Source organism: Haliotis rubra, unplaced genomic scaffold, assembly GCF_003918875.1.
Source record: "Haliotis rubra isolate DU_JTF1 unplaced genomic scaffold, ASM391887v1 Scf1194, whole genome shotgun sequence".
NCBI lineage: Eukaryota > Metazoa > Mollusca > Gastropoda > Lepetellida > Haliotidae > Haliotis > Haliotis rubra.
This window is the reverse complement of record NW_025765108.1, coordinates 101,094-121,424: the sequence shown is the minus strand read 5'-3', so window position 1 is coordinate 121,424 and position 20,331 is coordinate 101,094. Positions and strand designations below refer to the sequence as shown.

General features: G+C 41.2%; 1 protein-coding gene across 1 annotated transcript in view; it reads left to right on the top strand.

The window, feature by feature from the left end:
- The first annotated feature begins 7,809 nt into the window (after nucleotides 1-7,809).
- LOC124261445 (DNA-directed RNA polymerase I subunit RPA2-like) overlaps nucleotides 7,810-20,331 on the top strand; it is a 60,369-nt gene continuing 47,847 nt past the window's right edge. The window contains 5 exon segments of the mRNA XM_046695763.1: nucleotides 7,810-7,990; nucleotides 9,694-9,771; nucleotides 12,552-12,611; nucleotides 13,368-13,442; nucleotides 18,977-19,096. Coding sequence (XP_046551719.1) covers nucleotides 7,898-7,990; nucleotides 9,694-9,771; nucleotides 12,552-12,611; nucleotides 13,368-13,442; nucleotides 18,977-19,096 — 426 coding nt within the window. The 5' untranslated portion in view covers nucleotides 7,810-7,897.

Below are 20,331 nucleotides of genomic sequence, written 5' to 3'. Positions count from 1 at the left end.
ACTATCATTACGTCCGGATTACGGAGGTTGATATGGCTAATTCTTTGTGAAAGGTAAATGTTATGAGTTTGTGACACTGTAACATCTTGCTAGATCGAGGTAGCTTTAGGGGTACTGGAGGATTTGATTTCTCGTTTCTATATTATCTCCTTTTTCTCATAATCATTATCAAACTCAAATCAACTGCGTATTTTAATACGTGCATCATCAATGTTGATTCCATGGTACGATGTCAACGGCCTCACACGAAGCTCTTTCCTACGCTAGTTTTCTAAATCGTAAAACGTTTGAAAGGGTACGCTGTAACGGCCATGCCTGTCGTGGTTAGCTTACTTGAAGAAAACCCTATCTTGCTCTTGCATTTCAGATTTATATAGGGTTACAGTAGTGATTGCCTTATTCACGCAGGGGCAAGTTATTGGTTTCATACGTAAGGTTGATACCAATGATTGGTTTTTTTTATTGTGAAAGGTCACTACACCTTGGAGATCAGTTCTCTTAGACTGGTTCCATACGCTGGGTGCGCATGAGTTCAGTGTAGCAAAATAACAGCGGATATAAATTTTAATGGAACCGGATGTAGATTCTTATGAAACCGGAAGTAGAGGCCAATATGAACCGGATATTGCTTGGCTAGTAGACTCGTGTCACTGTGCTAGTCTAGAGTAAGGCTTGGACAAATGCCGACAGTTTTGAATGTGGGCCACCAAGTCATCATATTGTGAAGTTGTGCCAAATGTGTCTTTTATACCTTATATGTATATATTTGAAATATTTGTAATATACACGTCTTGTATTTTGTACCATACGGACTTGCTCTGCTGTTGTGTCAGACTCTCAAATGAATGGTTAATATTTTCGAAGGTTTTACTGTGAATGACTGCGTTTGTGTAATGATAATATTACCGTGGTATTATGCATGTATTATTGTGATAGGGTAATGGTGAGGTTAATGTGTTTAATCTCACGTTCATGATTATTGCTTTTACATAACGACATGACTGCGTGTGTGCGTGTGTGCGTGTGTGCCCGCTTGTCCTAGTCCCGACTAATGCCGGTTTTATGGTGCTACTGAGAGAACATTTCGCAGTTTAACATCGTAGACACAATATACTATCTGTGACTTGATCAAGTATATGTTTTCACCCACTGAATTTCGATTGCCAGGCTGGGAAACAAGTACTATGTGTTAACATTAGAGCTGTGACGATATATCGTGGCATCGATAATCGTGATACTATTTCTGACAATAAATATATCGATACTTTTTTCCGTATCGTGATATGTATCGTTGACCTTAAAATTGTGAATTTTCACCAGAAATTGACGGTTATGTCAAAATTTACAGTTTCTTGTTATCAAAATACACCGTTTTAAAGAAAATAACTAATGATAGCATATCTGCATCGTATCGTTCCATTATCGCTTTACGTATCGTATCGATGAAAGCATGTTTCTGTGTCATATGACCCAACACCGAAAGATGGTAGCATGTTTTTTGTGTCAGAACAAAGTTTAAGCTCTATAAGGTGCTGTATGTTCTGATGAAAAGAATGCATGTGGTCCACGGGCCCAAGGTTTATAGTTCTCATGGCGGAATTTGACAAACAGGGGAGTGAGAAATCGATGTCTACATCATTGTGTCATTCCGGTACCCACGGAGCAAGAGGTTGTGAAAGAGACAATTTACGTTGTAATTACACCTTTTAGTTGTTTGCAAATCTCGCTAAGTATAAGATGCAGTATGCGTGCGTCCGTGAGTGTAAGTCGGGGCGGGGGTAGGGACTATAAAGTAAACATGGGAATAGAGAAGCACCATCCCATTTTGCTATGTCATCTAATTTAATACTACTCGCCTTTGATAGGAATAAAAGGATATGTTAACAAAGATATCCTATCCAAATTAGAGTAGTATATGATATAAAGAAATAGAGGGTCGGTTAAAAGATTAGTGAAAACACTATTGCCTTGAAACAGTGATTAAAATTATCTTTCAATAACAAATATTTGTGTATGTATTCCAGTTGGTCAGATCACAGATCATGTTTAAAACAGGAAATGTTTACAACGAACATTGTTTGATTTTTTTTTAGTATCTTTTTAAAAAGTTTAAGGGAAATATGTGCTGACAGAAATAATAACTTCAACAGATTGTTTGATAATCGTTTATAATTCAGTAAAGATGAAGACATAATTTTTATGCGTAGCAACTTTTGAGATATGCATAGCACCAATTTTTCAGAATATCATGTTTACTGTTTAAAAAGCGTTACCACGCCGAAGACCGTTCGAATCCCCACATGGGTACAATTTTGAAGCCCATTTCTGGTATGTATCAATATTGCCGGTATGTATCAGCCCGATAGGTCCTCAACATGTTTGTCGTATGACTCGACTAACGGGATCGGTGGTCAGGCCACAGGCCCTTGTGTCGTTGCATGGATATTACCAAACAAATTAATCTCACGAATGTGAGAAATAAGCTGTACTCTATAATCATGTGTAAAGATATATAGGATATTCTAACATTCGTGATATCAGCTGATCTGGAATTATTTAAGCAACGACAGAGCCTGCTGGTCAGGCTAGATTACGTTGTTCAGGTACGTCATCGAATCTCAATTGCGTCGATCTGTGCTCTTGTGGCAATCACTTGATTGTCTGGTCCAGACTCGATTATTGACAGATTATATTGTCATATAGTTGGATAAGTTTCGAGTACGGCGTTAGACAAGAAACACACGAAATAATCGGCAACCATCCTCGTGATGAGAAACCCCGAAACGACATTAGAAAGATTAAGCTTGGTTGGTTGGTTGGTTTGTTGTTTCACGCCGCATTCAGCAACATTCCAGCAATATGGCGGTGGTCTGTAAATAATAGTCTGGACCAGACAATCCAGTGAAAGATAAAGCATATTGCTGGCCTTAAACATGCCTTCAGTAGGTTTGTGATAACAATGCAGGGGTGGAAATAACTTTAAAATTGCTGGTGTACTCCGGTACAGTGACACATGTAAAATCACTTGCCCTGATAATTTTTCCACTAGACCGGCCGTTTTCTTGTTGATTTTTTAAATATACAACATAATTAACATTGGAAAGTCAACTGGACACCGGTACAGTGTGATATACAAATTTGCTTGCCCGACAGAAAAAACACTGGACTCGGACGTCGGGCAATGGGTTATTTCCACCCCTGCAATGTACGGCTATCTGAACTGCATGGAACTAGAATGGATGAATGGATGTTTCATTTTGTTTTATTTGCTTTTGTTCAGCAATATGTTAAGCTGTGTGCACAGACATCTCAGATCTGTGTGCCACACTTGCATGAAACTTATTTGTCAACTTTCGCGACGCTTTCAGTCTAAGTTGACCTTTGAACCGGAAGTAAAAAACCACTGCCATTGTCTATTTTTTCAATGCATATATGGACATTTTATTTGATCTGTTATTTTACATAAACACATTGTCTCCATTATTTTATTTGTCAATAAAAAATACCAAATATTCTCATTGAACCCACGGGTATGTTTTTGTTTATGCTGCAGTACACAGGACAGACTGCATGCATTGTAGCATCCTCGATAATCTCCAGGGTATACGATCACTCTCCACTATACCCTGGATGCATCCACGGCTTGGCCCGATTATTTTATTACCTCCCTTTGCTGGCATTTTATCCAATCAGGTGTCTACGCTGGGAACCAATCACAACTCACTTTCGCTTCGTAAATTATCTAACCGTTTAAACTTGGCTACACAATTGATGCAGAGGTACTCTAAAAGAGGTAGAAGGAGTTCTTTCATATATCTTTTTAAAGTTTCAGATGTGTCAATTTGTATGTATGATTTCCCCAAAAATATGAGTGGCACTGCGAACAAACCTTCCCGACTGCGACCGCTATCTTTGTTGACACTGGCAAGCTCGGATAAAAAGGCGGCTTAGCTGATTGGCTACTGTGAGAATGTGGAGCCAGCAAAGGGAGGTAATATAATTATCGGGCCAAGCCGTGGATGCATCCAGGGTATAGTGGAGAGTGATCGTAACGTATACCCTGGAGATTATCGAGGATGGCATTGTAGTGGTGGTGCGATTAATTGAAATAATCGACGATTGGTCGCTGCGACTAAACGACCAAGCAAGTGATCCTGTTTTCTCATAAACCATTTTTGAACACTTGTTTGGATCAACAATATTTTTCACAAGGTTGTTTTTGTCTGTGTCATTAAATTTACAATTCATAAGCACTACAAGCTCGTTCCAAGTCATGATTGAATTTTCCTGGAAGTATATGTTTCTAACATACTAGTCATCCCTCAAAGATGGGAAATTTGCAGTGCAAAGAACACCATGTATTGTTCCTATTTTTTGTGCATTAACAAACATAACAGGAAAATTTTACAAAAGGGACAACGGACCGACCACAACGGCATCACGTCATTTCGTGACGTCACGTGGTCGAATGCCTAAGATTGGGTGGAATTATAGTCGAATGCCTCCGATTGGGTGGAATTATAATCGGAAACCCAACGCTGTGACGCTTCCTAAGCCACGCCTTTTCCGACCAAAGAGGCAGGTATACAACATGTAACATCGTGAAGATCCGGGTTAGAATTGGTCTTCAGTAACTGTGCTTGCCATAAGAGGTGACTAACGGGATCTAGTGGTCAGGTTCACTGACTTGGTTGACACATGCCATCGTATCCCAACTGCGTAGACCGATGCTCATTCTGCTGATCACTGGATTGTCTGGACCAGACTCTATTATTTACAGACCGCCACCATATAGCTGGAATATTGCTGAGTGAGGCGTTAAACAACAAACAAACAAACCATACGTTGTGTATATCCTCCTTGCATGGTGTTTTTATAGTGGAGTGGGTACCGCGTTTGCCCCGGGAGTGGAAGGTTGGTGGTTCGATCCCTGACTGCGTCATACCAAATGACGTTGAAAGGTGGTATTTGTTGTTTCCCTGCCTGTTGTTCGGCATAAAGGACATACAACAAGTCAAAACATTGATTACACAAGTCTTGTTTCCTGCTGATTGGGTTTCGTCCTATTGCGCAACATAGTACAATAACCAGTCCAGAATTTTGAGACCAATTCATTCAACTGGATACATAAATATTAATTAGTATTATCTGATACATCTAAGCACTTGTATATTGCAACACTACGTTCCTTCTAATCCTTACAAACACGTCATGCAGCGTGCTCTGACAGACGGAAATCTGGAAATCGTGGGAATCTCAAAACGAGGCTCTGCCGCTAGAAAAGTTTGGCGGTCTGGTACGGACTTGATATTATATCAATCACATTGTGCGTTACAAAATTACACTGAATAAGCGCAAAATACACATAACAGGTGTAACCAGTGAGCCTGATGAATTGTGAATCATTGTACGACCTCATCAAACAGGGACAGTCTATGACGTCTTAGTTAGGGTCATGCTGCCTAAACCTCGCCATAAAATATAGAAATACGATGTTATTAAAGGTTTAAATTAAAATTAACTTGTAAATACCATTTTCTTATGGAACAAGAAACTGAATTGTCTGAATAGGTTAATGCGACTCATGTTTCGGTTTGCAGAACAGGTCGGCGTGAAGTCAGTGTACTGTGTTGAACAGCAGCATGGTATCTTATTTGACCAGTTCTAACAAACCGACTAGTGCGGACTAGAACAAGTGGCCATACACACATACGAACACATGTAGGTGCAATATATGTAAATGCGATATATGCCCCGCCGGTTACACTCATCAACAACACATGCAAAGGAAAGGAAAGGAGCGGGCGAGTTTAGTTCTATGCCGCTTGTAGCAATATTCAAGCAATATCACGTCGGGGGACACCAGAAAATGGGCTTCACACATTGTTCCCATGGGGAAAGTCGAACCCGTGTCTTCGGCGTGCAGCCACCCCACCAACCCAAGAAAGGAAAGGAACACAAAGTAAAATAGGAATTACGTATGTCATTTTGGCCATTAGTATAGGGAACTGCAATCCACATGTCTATCAGAAAAGATATTGAAAGCTATTAAAATTATAGAGAGAACGCCAGAGGTTTAGACCCTCCTTTGTGCTGCTTGCTGAAGTACACGTTTCTTACTGGTAAGATGCTTACAAATAGGCATTACTTAATATTCCCTGCACCGTTTTTTCCTGTTTACTCAAAAACGTACATACCTCAGGGCTCCAGATAATTTTTCAACATCAGGGGTACGTACTCCTTGTTTTTTCAATATAAGAGTACTGGAAAACTTACATTTAGAGTACTGAATGGAATTTAATGGAGTACCAGTAATCTTGTGTTTCGTTTCATGTATGCACCACAGCATTGCTACTCTTGTGTAAACAGGTCAATACATTTAGCCACCTTTCAAAACAGAACAGCTGTCTTACACAGTATATGTGACACACTTATTCAAACCAGTTTAAAATACAGTCTCTTCAATTATCTTAGTGACTATCTCGATTTTGGAAGGTTTCCATGTAAATCGTCATGGCGAAGAATAACTGTTAATTGCATAAATAAATCTGAAACTGAACGATGGATTTCTCACGTGTGTGTAAGGCACGATATGAATAGATATCGCTTGACCCACAATTTCTTTGGTGTACATAGATTGTATTGTTTGATGTATTTTTACCCACAGTTTAAAGATATATTACAGTTTTGTGTACAAATCAGCTCAAGGGAAAATTCTCAAAACATTGTGAACTCTGCAAAAAGATATTGTAATGATTATGACTGCCATATAATTTTACACTGTGAACACTATATGTACAACAGAAATAATTTCTTTTCAAAACTTATAGATCTCTTTCATGTGGATGTTTATGTACAAATAGAATTATTATCTGAAGATGAAATGTTATCACTATTTTCTGGGGGTGAACTACTAGTTACTAACGATATTGATGAAATGTCATGGAGATGTATGATTGTCCTCTTCTGTAAATACCTATATTCCTTGCTTCCTTCACTAAACTGTACATTCTAGACCTTTCATCCTTTCTTTGTACATATATATGACTATATGAATGTGTTGTGAATATATTGCTGTGATTATGTTGCTGTAAATATTTCATGTACATGTTTATAATGATCTTCGGAATATAATCTGGAGGAAATAAAGAGATTCATTCATTCATTCATTCATTGCTGTGGTGCGTATCTGCTACTTTTTCCAAAATATGTCCGTTCGTATTGTGCATATTTTTTATCCGTACATACGCCGATACGGCCCTTATCTGGAGCCCTGTACCTGTAGTACCCGAGTCGTAATGTCAGGCCAGGCTCTAGTGTTGGGAATTGGTTAAAATCTCATAATTGATGATTGGTTCATTACCACCGATCAACCATCGAAAATAATTGGTTAGCGTCATTTATGAAATTTGTTAATGCACAAAAAATAAGGCGGTTTTTTGCCAAATTTCACATGACTAGTATGTTAGGAACATAAATTTCTTGGTGTCTTTAAGATAAATTCAATCATGACTTGGAACGCTTGTAGTGCTTATGAAATGTAACAGACAAAACCATCCTTGTGAATAATATTGTTGATGGAAACAAGTGTTCCTTAATTGTTTGTGTTCGATTATGAGAAAACATGATCGATTGCTTGGTCGTTTAGTCACTGCGACCAATCTTCGATTATTTCAATTAATCGGATCACCATTACCAGGCACTGTGAGACAGACAAACAATACACCTTCGGTTGCATACAAAACTCTATACACCGCTCACCATCGCTGTGAGGATCGCTGAACATTGAAAACTCGTAGCATAGCGGTACTGTCTCCGTGCGGTATAATTAGATTCCTGTCCACTCGGTGCGGAGTTCTGTAGCGGAAGTTGTCAAACTGTATAAGCACATGGCAAAATGGCAAGTGATACAGAACAATTCGTGGAGGAGTTAAACTTCAAACATCTGACTGTGCCAGATTTTGGGAAACCAAACGCTCAACAACACAAGGTGAACTATTTATGAAATGCTTATAATAACGTGTCTCAGTCGGCATTTGCCATGTATGTATATTCATGTTTAGACCCTTAGTTTTCGCGCACGACGATGGCGTGGCGACTGGCGAATTGATGGGACAAACTTCAAATATCATTATAAATTTCTACTGCATTCTGCTGACACGTCCTTAATGGAGATTTAGGAAACGTAGCGTTAATAATGCTGAATTATTATTCTAATTTTAATTCTAAATTTTAATAACAATTAACATCGTATTTCTATATTTTATGGCGAGGTTTAGGCAGCACGACCCAAACTAAGACGTCATAGACTGTATTTCAGCGTTAATAATAATGCTTGGGTTAGGAATTTAAACAACCGTTTCTATTCTATCTTTGATCACCTTTCCGATTAAGCCTGTGTGTCGTTCATTAGGGCTTGGCACCTTTTTGCGATTATCTGTAGCTCTGATTATTTATAATATGCTCTCTGGGGTTAGGGACCGTTCATAATATATGTCTAGGGGGGTTGATGATGATTTTCATGGAGAAGCATGTACAGTGTGAATGCCCCCAAAAAATTTATGTACAAAATAAGTGACCCCTGCATGTCATGTACAAAATCAGTGACCCCCCTCCCCTTCCCATAATTTCTAAATATAAGTTTAAACATATATTTATGTACAAAGTTGCTCCCCCCCATAGTACGTGTGTACAAAATTGCTGACACCCCACCCACCCCCCCCCCCCCCAGCTCCCAAGAAAAAATTGGTGACCATGCCTTGAGATCATCATCACTCTCCATAGCCATAAATTATGTACGGTCCCTTAGCAACCTCTTTTGATGAAGAAATCTAAAGCACTTATCATATTTTGAGTTTTGCAGAGAAAATGGCTGCTGCACAACCTATTCAGTGCCAATGACGAATTTGTGATGGGTCCCATAGTCCTGTGGTGGGGTGTTAGATTAACTCATTTGTCAAGCTCAGCTTCAACATGTGCAGGCCGGGAAACTTGGTTCGATCCTCCACACGGGGCTAATTTAAATATGAAAAAGTGTGCCCAGTAAAGTGCAGTACATGCAATATTTATCCAAACTATACTATTTGTGACTGGCATATAATTACAAGATAAACATACCATGTTTTCGACATAAATCTAGTTAAACTGTACATATAACCATGCTTTATTGAATATGGAACCAATTAAGCAACTGCCAAATGAACGTTAAATTGATTCTAGCTGTATATTGAACACACTATTTATCTCCATATTCTCCACTGAAAATATTACATGTCAACTTTTTTATGTAGATAGTAAAGATATTGAGTGAAAATATTGAGGCATGATTTGAGTACAATATTCTAAGTAGGTTAGAAATCTGAGCTAAGGAAAAACAGTAAGTAGATTTGTAATGTGGCTGTTTCTGCCCAAACAAGGGGCGGTGGGGTAGCCTAGTGGTTAAAGCGTTGGCTCGTTACGCCGAAGACCCGGGTTCGAATCCCCACATGGGTACAATGTGTGAAGCCCATATCTGGTGTCCCACGCCGTGATGTTGCTGGAATATTGCTAAAAGCGGCGTAAAAACCAAACTCAGTCAGTCAGTCAGTCTGCCCAAACATTATTTTTCAACTTCATTATAAAATACATATGTAAGGCATTATTGGGTTTAGTTCCACTTTGATTCCTCATGTGTATTGCATCTTTACTTTACAGCTCCTTCATGATCTGCTTAAACCTCACATAGAGTCGTTCAACTATCTGATTCATGAAGGTCTTCAAGCAGCAGTTGATGTAAGTAATGAATTAGCAGCGTCAAGGTCAGTGAACCCAGTTGTCTCAGATTCTGTCATACAAATAACTTTGTCCGTACCCCAATAACTGTAACTTAGTGTAATGGTAACCTCTGATAACTGCCATTGTCCATTCCGTAAGAACTGTCCTGGTAGCTCCCTGATGATGTCCCCCACCATTGTATTGCTGAAATATTGCTAAAAGTGGAGAAAAAGCATACTCTCTCATACTCACTTCCTGGCTACTCAGTCGTCACCTAGTCTGGTCCCCAATAACGGTTCTGGTCCTTTCCCAAATAACTTTCCTAGTCTGTTCCTCATGAACGGTCCTGGTACGTTTCCCGATAGCTCTCCTATTTTTTTCCTCAAGAACAGTCAAGGTATGTTCCCCGATATCTGTTCTAGTCCTTTCCCCAATAACTTTTCTTGTCTGTTCCTCATGAACGGTCCTGGTACGTTCCTCGATAACTCTCCTAGTGTGTTCCTCAAGAACAGTCCTTGTCCATTTCGGGATAAATCCCAGTCTGTTCCCCATTCACTGTCACTTAGGAGTCTGCATGTGTCAAGGGAGTCACAGCAGATATACAGATAACTCGTGAACTTGGCTACTTGCAGTCTTTCTTATTGTTTTTCATATTACAGATCAAATATGAATAGCAAACACATAAACCAACATTAAACTTTATTATTTTATACAAATTTATGGAAAATGGTAAAATACCCAGTTGAGTTGGATTGAGGTGGGTACAATATATTTGGTTACTCGAAGGAAAATTAGGATACACAATTGAGATGAACACAGGTGAGTACATAACTCAATGACCCAAAACGTTATCTGTAGCTCTGTCACAGTCCGATTCCTCATTTGAAAGGCGTGTTACATATCTCTACACAATAACTTCAGGACTGCTTGTGTACATGTCAATGTGAAAAGAGGAATGCATGAGTACAGGCCAATGTCAACTGTCCTTGAAATAGCAGAATATCAGTAAAATATCTGTTTGTATATGTGATAGTACTATATCCACATGACTAATGACTAAAAAAATATCAAAAGTTGTCATTTGCAAACAAGTGGTCATGTTCTAACCATGCTAACAGCCTGTTAGTATACCGGTATATACAGTGCCTTGAAAAACCGAAGACCACAAATCATGAGTTTTTCAAAGAATCTATACAAAACATAAAATTTAAAAATCATGAATATGTAGGAGTATGTAAGTATGTATATACTAGCAAGTGTATTTTAATTTGTATTTTCATCACTAAGTATTGCCCTAGCTTAACCACTCAATCTAACCTGCTTCACTCTCACAATAGCGTAGTCACCTTTGTGCTTGTGTTGTCTATCATGTCGGGGCGGTGGGGTAGCCTAATGTTAAAGCATTGGCTCGTCATGCCGAAGACCTGGGTTCGAATCCCCACATGGGTACAATGTGTGAAGCCCATTTCTGGTGTCCCCCGCCGTGATGTTGCTGGAATATTGCTAAAAGCGGCGTAAAACCAAACTCAGTCAGTCAGTCAGTCTGCCCAAACATTATTTTTCAACTTCATTATAAAATACATATGTAAGGCATGATTGGGTTTAGTTCCACTTTGATTCCTCAGTCAGGCAGTCAGTCAGTCTATCATCATGTCTATTATCTCTATTGTCTTGCCCCAGCCCCAGGCCCCTTATATTCAATAGCAGGGTGTTTTGTTGGTCAGCTTCCCTATTCACTTCAGTCTGTCTGGTCACTGGTCATCGCTCACAATAGCTTATAGAGGTGTAGCAAACATATTTCCTGACGTTTGGGATGCAAAGGGCACAGGGCCATACACTTGGGCCTTCTTCAGTTATTATTGCCATTAAATGACATCTACAAGAAATGTTTGCCTTTGTGGTATATGCCAGACCACGCCAGTTACAAATATGTTGGTGGATATTTTAATTAAATTGTGTGTCCATTTTTTACCACCCTAAAATGTCCCCATATTTATTAATGAATCCTATTTGTTTGTTCAGTATATCATTGATGTAAAACAGAACAGCACAAGAAAGATTGGTAAGAGTTCTGGTAAGAGTTCCGCCCGTAACCCCCGCTCGAAATGTATTCTATTTATGAGGATTATTTCGAGGGTTTAAGGTTAGGTTTGGGGCTAGGTTTTAGGGTAAGGGTTTCGGGTTAGGTATATGCTGTTTATAAAAAAAACATAGGCGTATAGTCTTAGGCATATAATGATTAAAAGAAATACGGGGGTTACAGGTGGAAATCTATCCAGAGTTCTTCCCGTTCCCCCATCCCAAGTAATATTAATAAATATAGTAACATTATTAACAAAACCTAACACAAGAATTACTAGAGAACTCACAAAATGACTGAAAGTCCAAAATTTAAGTTAGGGTTAGGTTTAGAGTTGGGGGAACAGAAGGAACTCTTTCCGAAAGATTGCTGAATTTGGTGTAGCTTTTCGTTTTGAAGATTTGACATTGAAATTAATGTTTTTAGCTGAGCTCAAAGAGCTCTTTAAGTAAGAGTTCTGCCTGGAATCCCCTCTTGAAATGTCAAAATGTAAATTGGTGATGTAGTGAAATAAAAATTAAAGGGAAAGTAATCTCAACAATAAAGAAACTAATGAAAATATCTACAGAAAATGTTGAACAATATGAAATATGATACCATCTATTCTTAGGCATAGAATGATAAAAAACCAAAGATGGGTGTTACAGGCAGAAGTCTTTCCCTCATTTGTGGGTTGTTTTTTATTAGACTCATTTCGGTTGGAATGTTTATATTTCAGGATATTGCCCCGTTACGGTTTCAACTTCCCAACAATGATCAAGTAACATTGTCCCTTTCAGTGAGTATATTTCTTTTCAATTTGCGGAGGAATTACAGGTAAGATTATAGCTTCCCTGAAAGGTTTCATACAAGCTTGACTTAAGAGGCAACTAGTGGTCTGTCTGAAAGTAATTAAGTTCAGTTCAGTCAGACTCGCTGACTTGGTTGATCACATCGTCATATTCCAGTTGCATTAATCAATGCCCAACAATCACTGGATTGTCTGGTTCAGACTTCTTTATTTACTGACTTATTTCTTAGTTGGAATATTGCTGAATGTGGTGTTATACAATACCTGACAATAGTGTTAGAATTTATTGTATGTTAATTCTGTTGCCAGCATTATACTGTATGAATCTGTCCAATGTCACCTCATTAATACAGAGCTCTGTCCAATACATACCATTTCCAGCAAATTCCAGGGATCGGGTGGTCATGCTCTCTGACATGGTTGACACATGTCATCGTATCCCAATTGCGTAGATTGATGTTCATGCTGTTCATCCCTGGATTGTCTGGTCCAGACTCGATTATTTACAGACCGCCGCCATATAGCTGGAATAATGCTGAGTGTGGCATAAAACTAAACTCACTCACTCACTCAGCAAATTCCAAGCTGATTTACAAGAAGTAAGATTTTGCTCATGATCATGGTAATGTGTCTGAATTCTGAATCTAAGTTTTTAGTCAGTGATCATACACATCTGTACACATTCAACGTTAAACTATTTCTAAATGTATTGTTTACACATCTGTCCATTGTTTGTTTGTTCAGAATCCGTCGCTGGGCTCACCATGTGTGTCCGAGAACAACAAGCATGCCAGCACCTTCCAGGTGTTCCCCACCGAGGTAAGTCCAACATGGAATCAAGACTGTGTTCTTGTCCATTAGATGTCCAGTACTTATCCAGAAAATGTCTAGTACTTGTCCAGTACTTGTCCAATACTTGTTCAATACTTGTCTAATGCTTGACCAGTATTTATCCAGTATTTATTTGTACTTGTCCAGTACTTGCCCAATAGTTGTCCAGTACTTGCCCAGTACTTGTCAGGTATTTGTCCAGTGCTTGCCCAATACTTGTTCAGTACTTATTTATACTTGTCCAACACTTGCCCAGTACGTGTCCAGTGCTCTTCCAACACTTGCCCAGTACTTGATCTTGTCCAATACTTGTCCAATACTTGTCAGTTGGTTATATTTTATTGCCTCTGTATTAAACACATCAGTCATTGGTTATGATATCAGTCCCATGAAGAGGTCATATTTACTGTATAACATCTTATTCTTTACCATAGAGGTATGACTGTTGTATTATAACATACCCGTGAAGGTCCGGGTTAGAATATTGATCTTCAGTAACCCATGCTTGTCGTAAGGGGCAACTAACGGGATCGGGTGGTCAGGCTCGCTAACTTGGTTGACACATGTCATCGGTTCCCAATTGTGCAGATCGATGCTCATGTTGTTGACCACTGGATTGTCTGGTCCAGACTCGATTATTTACAGACCGCCTCCATATAGCTGGAATATTGCTGAGTGCGGCATAAAACTAACCTCACTCACTCACTCACTCACTCACTCATGTATCATTAGTCAGATTGTGGAATGGGACCATGCTCAGTAAATATTTGATGATGTTGATAGTGTATTATAAGTTTATCCCAAGATGATGCACACATATGAAATCCCTTTTTTGTTGGTAAAGAATATATTTTGCTTTTTCACTGCAAAATTTACATTTTTTAAAAAATTTATCCTATCTCACGGTATGCATTTCTCTCTCTTCTTCGACCATGGCATGGAAACGTGCTGTAGGCTAAGTTGAATCAAATCATCTTGGCCTCTGTCCCGCCTGACCTCTCCCCTCACTCTGATTGCTGGATCTGTCAATCATCTCTGTAAAGCGTGCTAAACGCTCAGATGGTCACATGACATCCCACTACTGTCATTCTCTTTCTTGTCGCCCACTGGTGTGGACGTGTATTATACTCTTTCAGGGGCGGTGGGGTAGCCTGATGGTTAAAGCGTTCGCTCGTCACACCGAAGACCTGGGTTCGATTCCCCACATGGGTACAATGTGTGAAGCTCATTTCTGGTGTCCCCCGCCGTTGATCACTGCCGTGATATTGCTGGAATATTGCTAACAGCGGCGTGAAACCAAACTCACTCACTCACTCACTCTACTTTTCATCATGGGTAAAGTAATCGATCTTCCTCGGAAGAGATAACACTGTGACAATTACAGAAGTAACTTTTCCTGCCGCTGACCCTCATACACTGTGCGTTGATTGTATCGGATGGTGTGACGGGCCTCACCATTGCTCTTATTGTGCCAATTTGGACGATGAAGTATTCTCCGTTATCGTGGAATGGGCACAAGGCGAGTGGTAGACAGGGATCGTCGGAGGCTTTTTGAGGGTCCATCCTCATCTCAACATTTGAAGCGAGATCGTCCGTACCAAACAGCTCGCCGTTCATCACCATCTCCGGACAAAGATTTCTCGATGCAGCATCGGATTCCTACCTCAGCGAGAATGACCTTGGTTATTCCGACCCAGACTTCAAGTCCAGGATCGGGACAGGATGACTTCCCCACTCGGGTAGTGAACTTCATACTTCACCGTCACAGTTTCACCGTTTCAGTTCGGTCCAGCACTTTGTGCCAGTGCGTCGCTCTCATAGAGGGAAGAAGAGGCCAGTGCACCTTTTCACTTCAGCTCACCACTCTCGTTCGGTCCAACTCATTAGCCCAGTGCGCCACTTTCGATTGGATCAACTCTTCAGCCCAGTGTGCCTTTTCGATTGGAACATGGATTCAACCTAGTAAACTGTTTTTAGTCCAGTACACCATTACTGTATGGTACAGCGTTTTAGACGAGTGCACCGGTCACGTTTGACCCATCGCTTTAGATCACGCGGCCGAACCGGATCACCCTGCCGAACCAGATAACTTGTCCGAACCAGATCACCTATCTGATCCAGATCGTCGAACCAACCTAGATCTCAGAACCGATCCTGGTCGCCAAACCATACCAGATCGCCACTCCAACAGTATTCGCTGATCCGACAGTGTTTGCCGAACTGTCAGCATTCGCTGAATCATCTGATTACCCCTATGCGCCTACTGTCAACATGACTTTGTTTGCTAGTTCACAAAGTACTTTTCCTACAGTGATTTTTTTCTACTGCGAGTTTACCTTCAACAATTTTTCCAACTTCAACACAAACAATTTTGGAACACTTGTTTGCAATAGCAATATTTTTCATTAGGTTGATTTTGTCTCTACATTGCAAAAACTTCAAGATCGTTCCAAGTCATGATTAAATTTATCAACAACTCCAGGAAATGTATGTTCCTAAAACACTAGTCATCCTTTAAAGATGTAAAATTTGCAAATGCATTTTGTGCAATTTGCGAAAAAACACGAGAGAACTACATGTTCTTTCTTTCTTTTTTGTGCCTTAACAAACATAACCAGGAAAATTTGATAAATGACGCAAACCAATTATTTTTGATGATTGATCGGTTGTAATGAACCAATCATCAATTATGAGCTTTAAACCAATTCCCAACACTAGTCTCTACACACCAATGCGCCACTTCAGCCAAGTGCAGTGTTTTGTCCCAATGCGCCGCTTTCATTCAATCCCATGTTATCTACTAGTGTGCTGCTCGTATCCAGAGCGCCGCTTTCCTCCAATGCGCCGCTCTCTTATGTATCAATGCTTCCATCAAGTGCGGCACTTCCAGTTAGTGCATCGTTTCTGCTGGTTGTACAGAGGTAGTAGTTATTCAGTAGCACAGGCCTTTAAATTACGGCGGCGATTGACGATCCCGGATTTTCCAGATTCCCCCGTAATCTCCCTTCCGATCTTCACCTTTGATGAATGCTTTGATTCAACGAATCTACCCTTCAACGTAGATATCAGCTCTACAACCACCCAGTTGTGCATTCCTGGACCAGCTTGATATTCAAGAATATTTTACGACACTTCACTGAGTCCTGTTACTACAGACTACTTGTAGCAGCATTATGGTGTATCACTGGGCTTTCACATCATCAGCTAGTTTCTGGACAGATGTGTCAAGTTTCTGTGTGTGGTACCAGCAGTGATGTTTGATCAAGTAGCTAGCGTCCCTTAGCCCGGATTTTATGGGTTGGGACTCGCCTGGTTAACCGAAGACCTTGTTGTTCGGATTTTGTCACTATTGCATTGTGGGTAGCATTTGCAATGGCGGACTACTGTTTGATTACCGGAGACTTTTGATGATTAGAGTGACTGTGAAGTGCCCTGACAGACTAGTCTTGGTCCCACAAAGCGGATAACTATCCCAGCCTTTAATTTCCAGTGATGATGAACGGTGCTATTCCCGGTAAGAGTGATTATGTCGAGATTCGTCAGCCAGCTGAGAGAAACAGTTTACCGAGGGTGTCAGACAGAATCACCCGAGAACGCTTTCACTTTGGCTAGGGTTACTCAGTTCCTAGATTAAGCCCTCAGTTCAGTTTTCACTGCAGCTATGTCCAGACGGTACGCAGGCATAGATTTTACTACCTTCGTCTCCCTTACAAACATTCCTGGGGTCACCGGTCATTTTACCTCCGCCATTCCATCAACTTTACGAATGTTCCGGTAGATTGACGATCCCATGCATCACATCTACTAATTTTCTCACTCCATCTGGCGGACCAACACTTCATTTGGTGAACCATACGTTCTTGCAATCACAGACTGTACGATTTTCATCAATCTGTGTACAATGTGAACGTTCCTGTAGATTGACTGACAATCTCCATGCCCCGAACCTACTACATTCAGCACTTCTTCAGTACTGTCATGGTAGTTTGGCTGATTGAACATTTCCTGTCTGAGGAGAGATCCCTTCTTCAGTGGCAATAGTTGCTAGGCCTTCTGACTTCAGCCCAAACCCTAACATACAGAGGCCATCTCCAGCTTTGCCCAATACAGCGATTTCTACGCCCGTCTCTCGAGGCCGACAATTAAACCTGAAGGAATTGATTTACCTTCCATAACCGCTTTGTCGAACGGAATGTCTGTGCTGGAGTTTTTATGGTACCGACCTTCCCCGCATCACAGATTACATGCAGCTCCAAGACGAGAATGACATTAGTGGGATGTCATGTGACCATCTGAGCGCTTAGCACGCTTTACAGAGATGATTGACAGATCAGCAATCTGAGTGAGGGCAGAGGTCAGGTAGGACAGAGGCCAAGATGATTTGATTCAACTTAGCCTACAGCACGTTTCCACGCCATGGTCGTAGAAGAGAGAGAGAAGTGCATAACATGAGATAGGATAAGTATATGATTATACAATTTATAGTTAAAATTTCTAATACTGCTGTAGACATTTTACATTTTTAGCTCACCTGACTTAAGTTTCAAATATGATACATTGCCGACCCATGAAAATCCAGGTTAAAATTGGTCTGCAGTAACCTAAGCTTGTCGTAAGAGGCTATTAACAGGATCGGGTGGTCAGGCTCGCTAGCACCGCTATTACGTAGATTGGTGCTCATGCTCTTGATCACTGGATTGTCTGGTCCAGACTCAGATACTTACAGACCACCTCTATATAGCTTGAATATTGCCGAGTGCGGGGTTAACCAGCAAACAATCAAAAATATTTGATAACCAATGTATCATGGTTACATTTTTTATGTCTCTGTATCTGCAACACCTTCGATGTTTTGTATGAATAAACCCAGTCTAAGTAAACTTAGGCTTAGTATTATTCGTTACACTGCTATACTGAGTCTAACAAACCCTAGTAGAAGGTCGCGTCAACTAACCTTTGAGCGACCTATGACTACTTGTTAGGGTTCGGCACCACTTGCAAACTTTTTCTAAATTTTCTCTTCCCTGGTCGCTGACACTGATATATCAACAAACAAAATTCTGCATAAAATACAGATATTTGACCTGCAGTATATACGCTCAGGGATTTCTAATGACATGGTTACTATTAGCTCATATTTCCGCAAGATGACATCCATGAATATTGACAAAAACACTATTTACAGTGACCATTTACTCATTGCGTCCTCCATGTGTGTCACTCGGAAGCGGTAATGCCTAAAATAGCATTCTGAATTGTTCAAGTTTTTTAGGTAAAGGTTCAAACGGTATGTGTGAATGTTAACTTTCGCGATTTGGTAAGCTGTGTTCTGAATGGTCAGTCCAAAGGGTTAGCTGACGGGACCTACTAGGGTTTGTTAGACTCAGTATAGCAGTGTAACGATCAATACTGAGCATATGTTTACTCAGATGGAATAAACCTAGCTAATGTGTCTCTAAAAATGTTTAACGATGGCAGCCATTGCCTGGATGGTCTATAGGTGTATGTTGCTTGGTCTATAGTGTCGACAGAGGGGTATGAGCTACAAGGGGTTGCTGGAAATCCACGTTGGATGCTATGTTGGGAGTCATCTGATTGAAGAGAGGGAACAGTCACTAGGGCACCTGCCCATCATGGTGAAGGTAAGAGAACAGTCACTGGGGCACCTGCCCATCTTGGTGAAGGTAAGAGAACAGTCACTGGGGCACCTGCCCATCTTGGTGAAGGTAAGAGAACAGTCACTGGGGCACCTGCCCATCATGGTAAAAGTAGGAGAACAGTCACTGGGGCACCTGCCCTTCACCATGAAGGTAAGGGAACAGTCACTGGGGCGCCTGCCCATCATAATAAAAGTAAGAGAACAGTCACTGGGGCACCTGCCCTTCACCATGAAGGTAAGGGAACAGTCACTGGGGCACCTGCCCATCATGGTGAAAAGGTAAGGAGAACAGTCACTGGGGCACCTGCCCATCATGGTGAAGGTAAGAGAACAGTCACTGGGGCACCTGCCCATCATGGTGAAGGTAAGGGGAACAGTCACTGGGGCACCTGCCCATTCATGGTGAAGGTAAGGGAACAGTCACTGGGGCACCTGCCCATCATGGTGAAGGTAAGGGAACAGTCACTGGGGCACCTGCCCATCATGGTGAAGGTAAGGGGAACAGTCACTGGGGCACCTGCCCATGCCCTTCATGGTGAAGGTAAGGAACAGTCACTGGGGCACCTGCCCATCATGGTGAAGGTAAGGGAACAGTCACTGGGGCACCTGCCCATCATGGTGAAGGTAAAGGGAACAGTCACTGGGGCACCTGCCCACCTCATGGTGAAGGTAAGGGAACAGTCACTGGGGCACCTGCCCATCATGGTGAAGGTAAGGGAACAGTCACTGGGGCACCTGCCCATCATGGTGAAGGTAAGGGAACAGTCACTGGGGCACCTGCCCATCATGGTGAAGGTAAGGGAACAGTCACTGGGGCACCTGCCCATCATGGTGAAGGTAAGGGAACAGTCACTGGGGCACCTGCCCATCATGGTGAAGGTAAGGGAACCTGCCCATCATGGTGAAGGTAAGGGAACAGTCACTGGGGCACCTGCCCATCATGGTGAAGGTAAGGGAACAGTCACTGGGGCACCTGCCCATCATGGTGAAGGTAAGGGAACAGTCACTGGGGCACCTGCCCATCATGGTGAAGGTAAGGGAACAGTCACTGGGGCACCTGCCCATCATGGTGAAGGTAAGAGAACAGTCACTGGGGCACCTGCCCATCATGGTGAAGGTAAGGGAACAGTCACTGGGGCACCTGCCCATCATGGTGAAGGTAAGGGAACAGTCACTTTGGGCACACTGCACCTGCCCATCATGGTGAAGGTAAAGGGA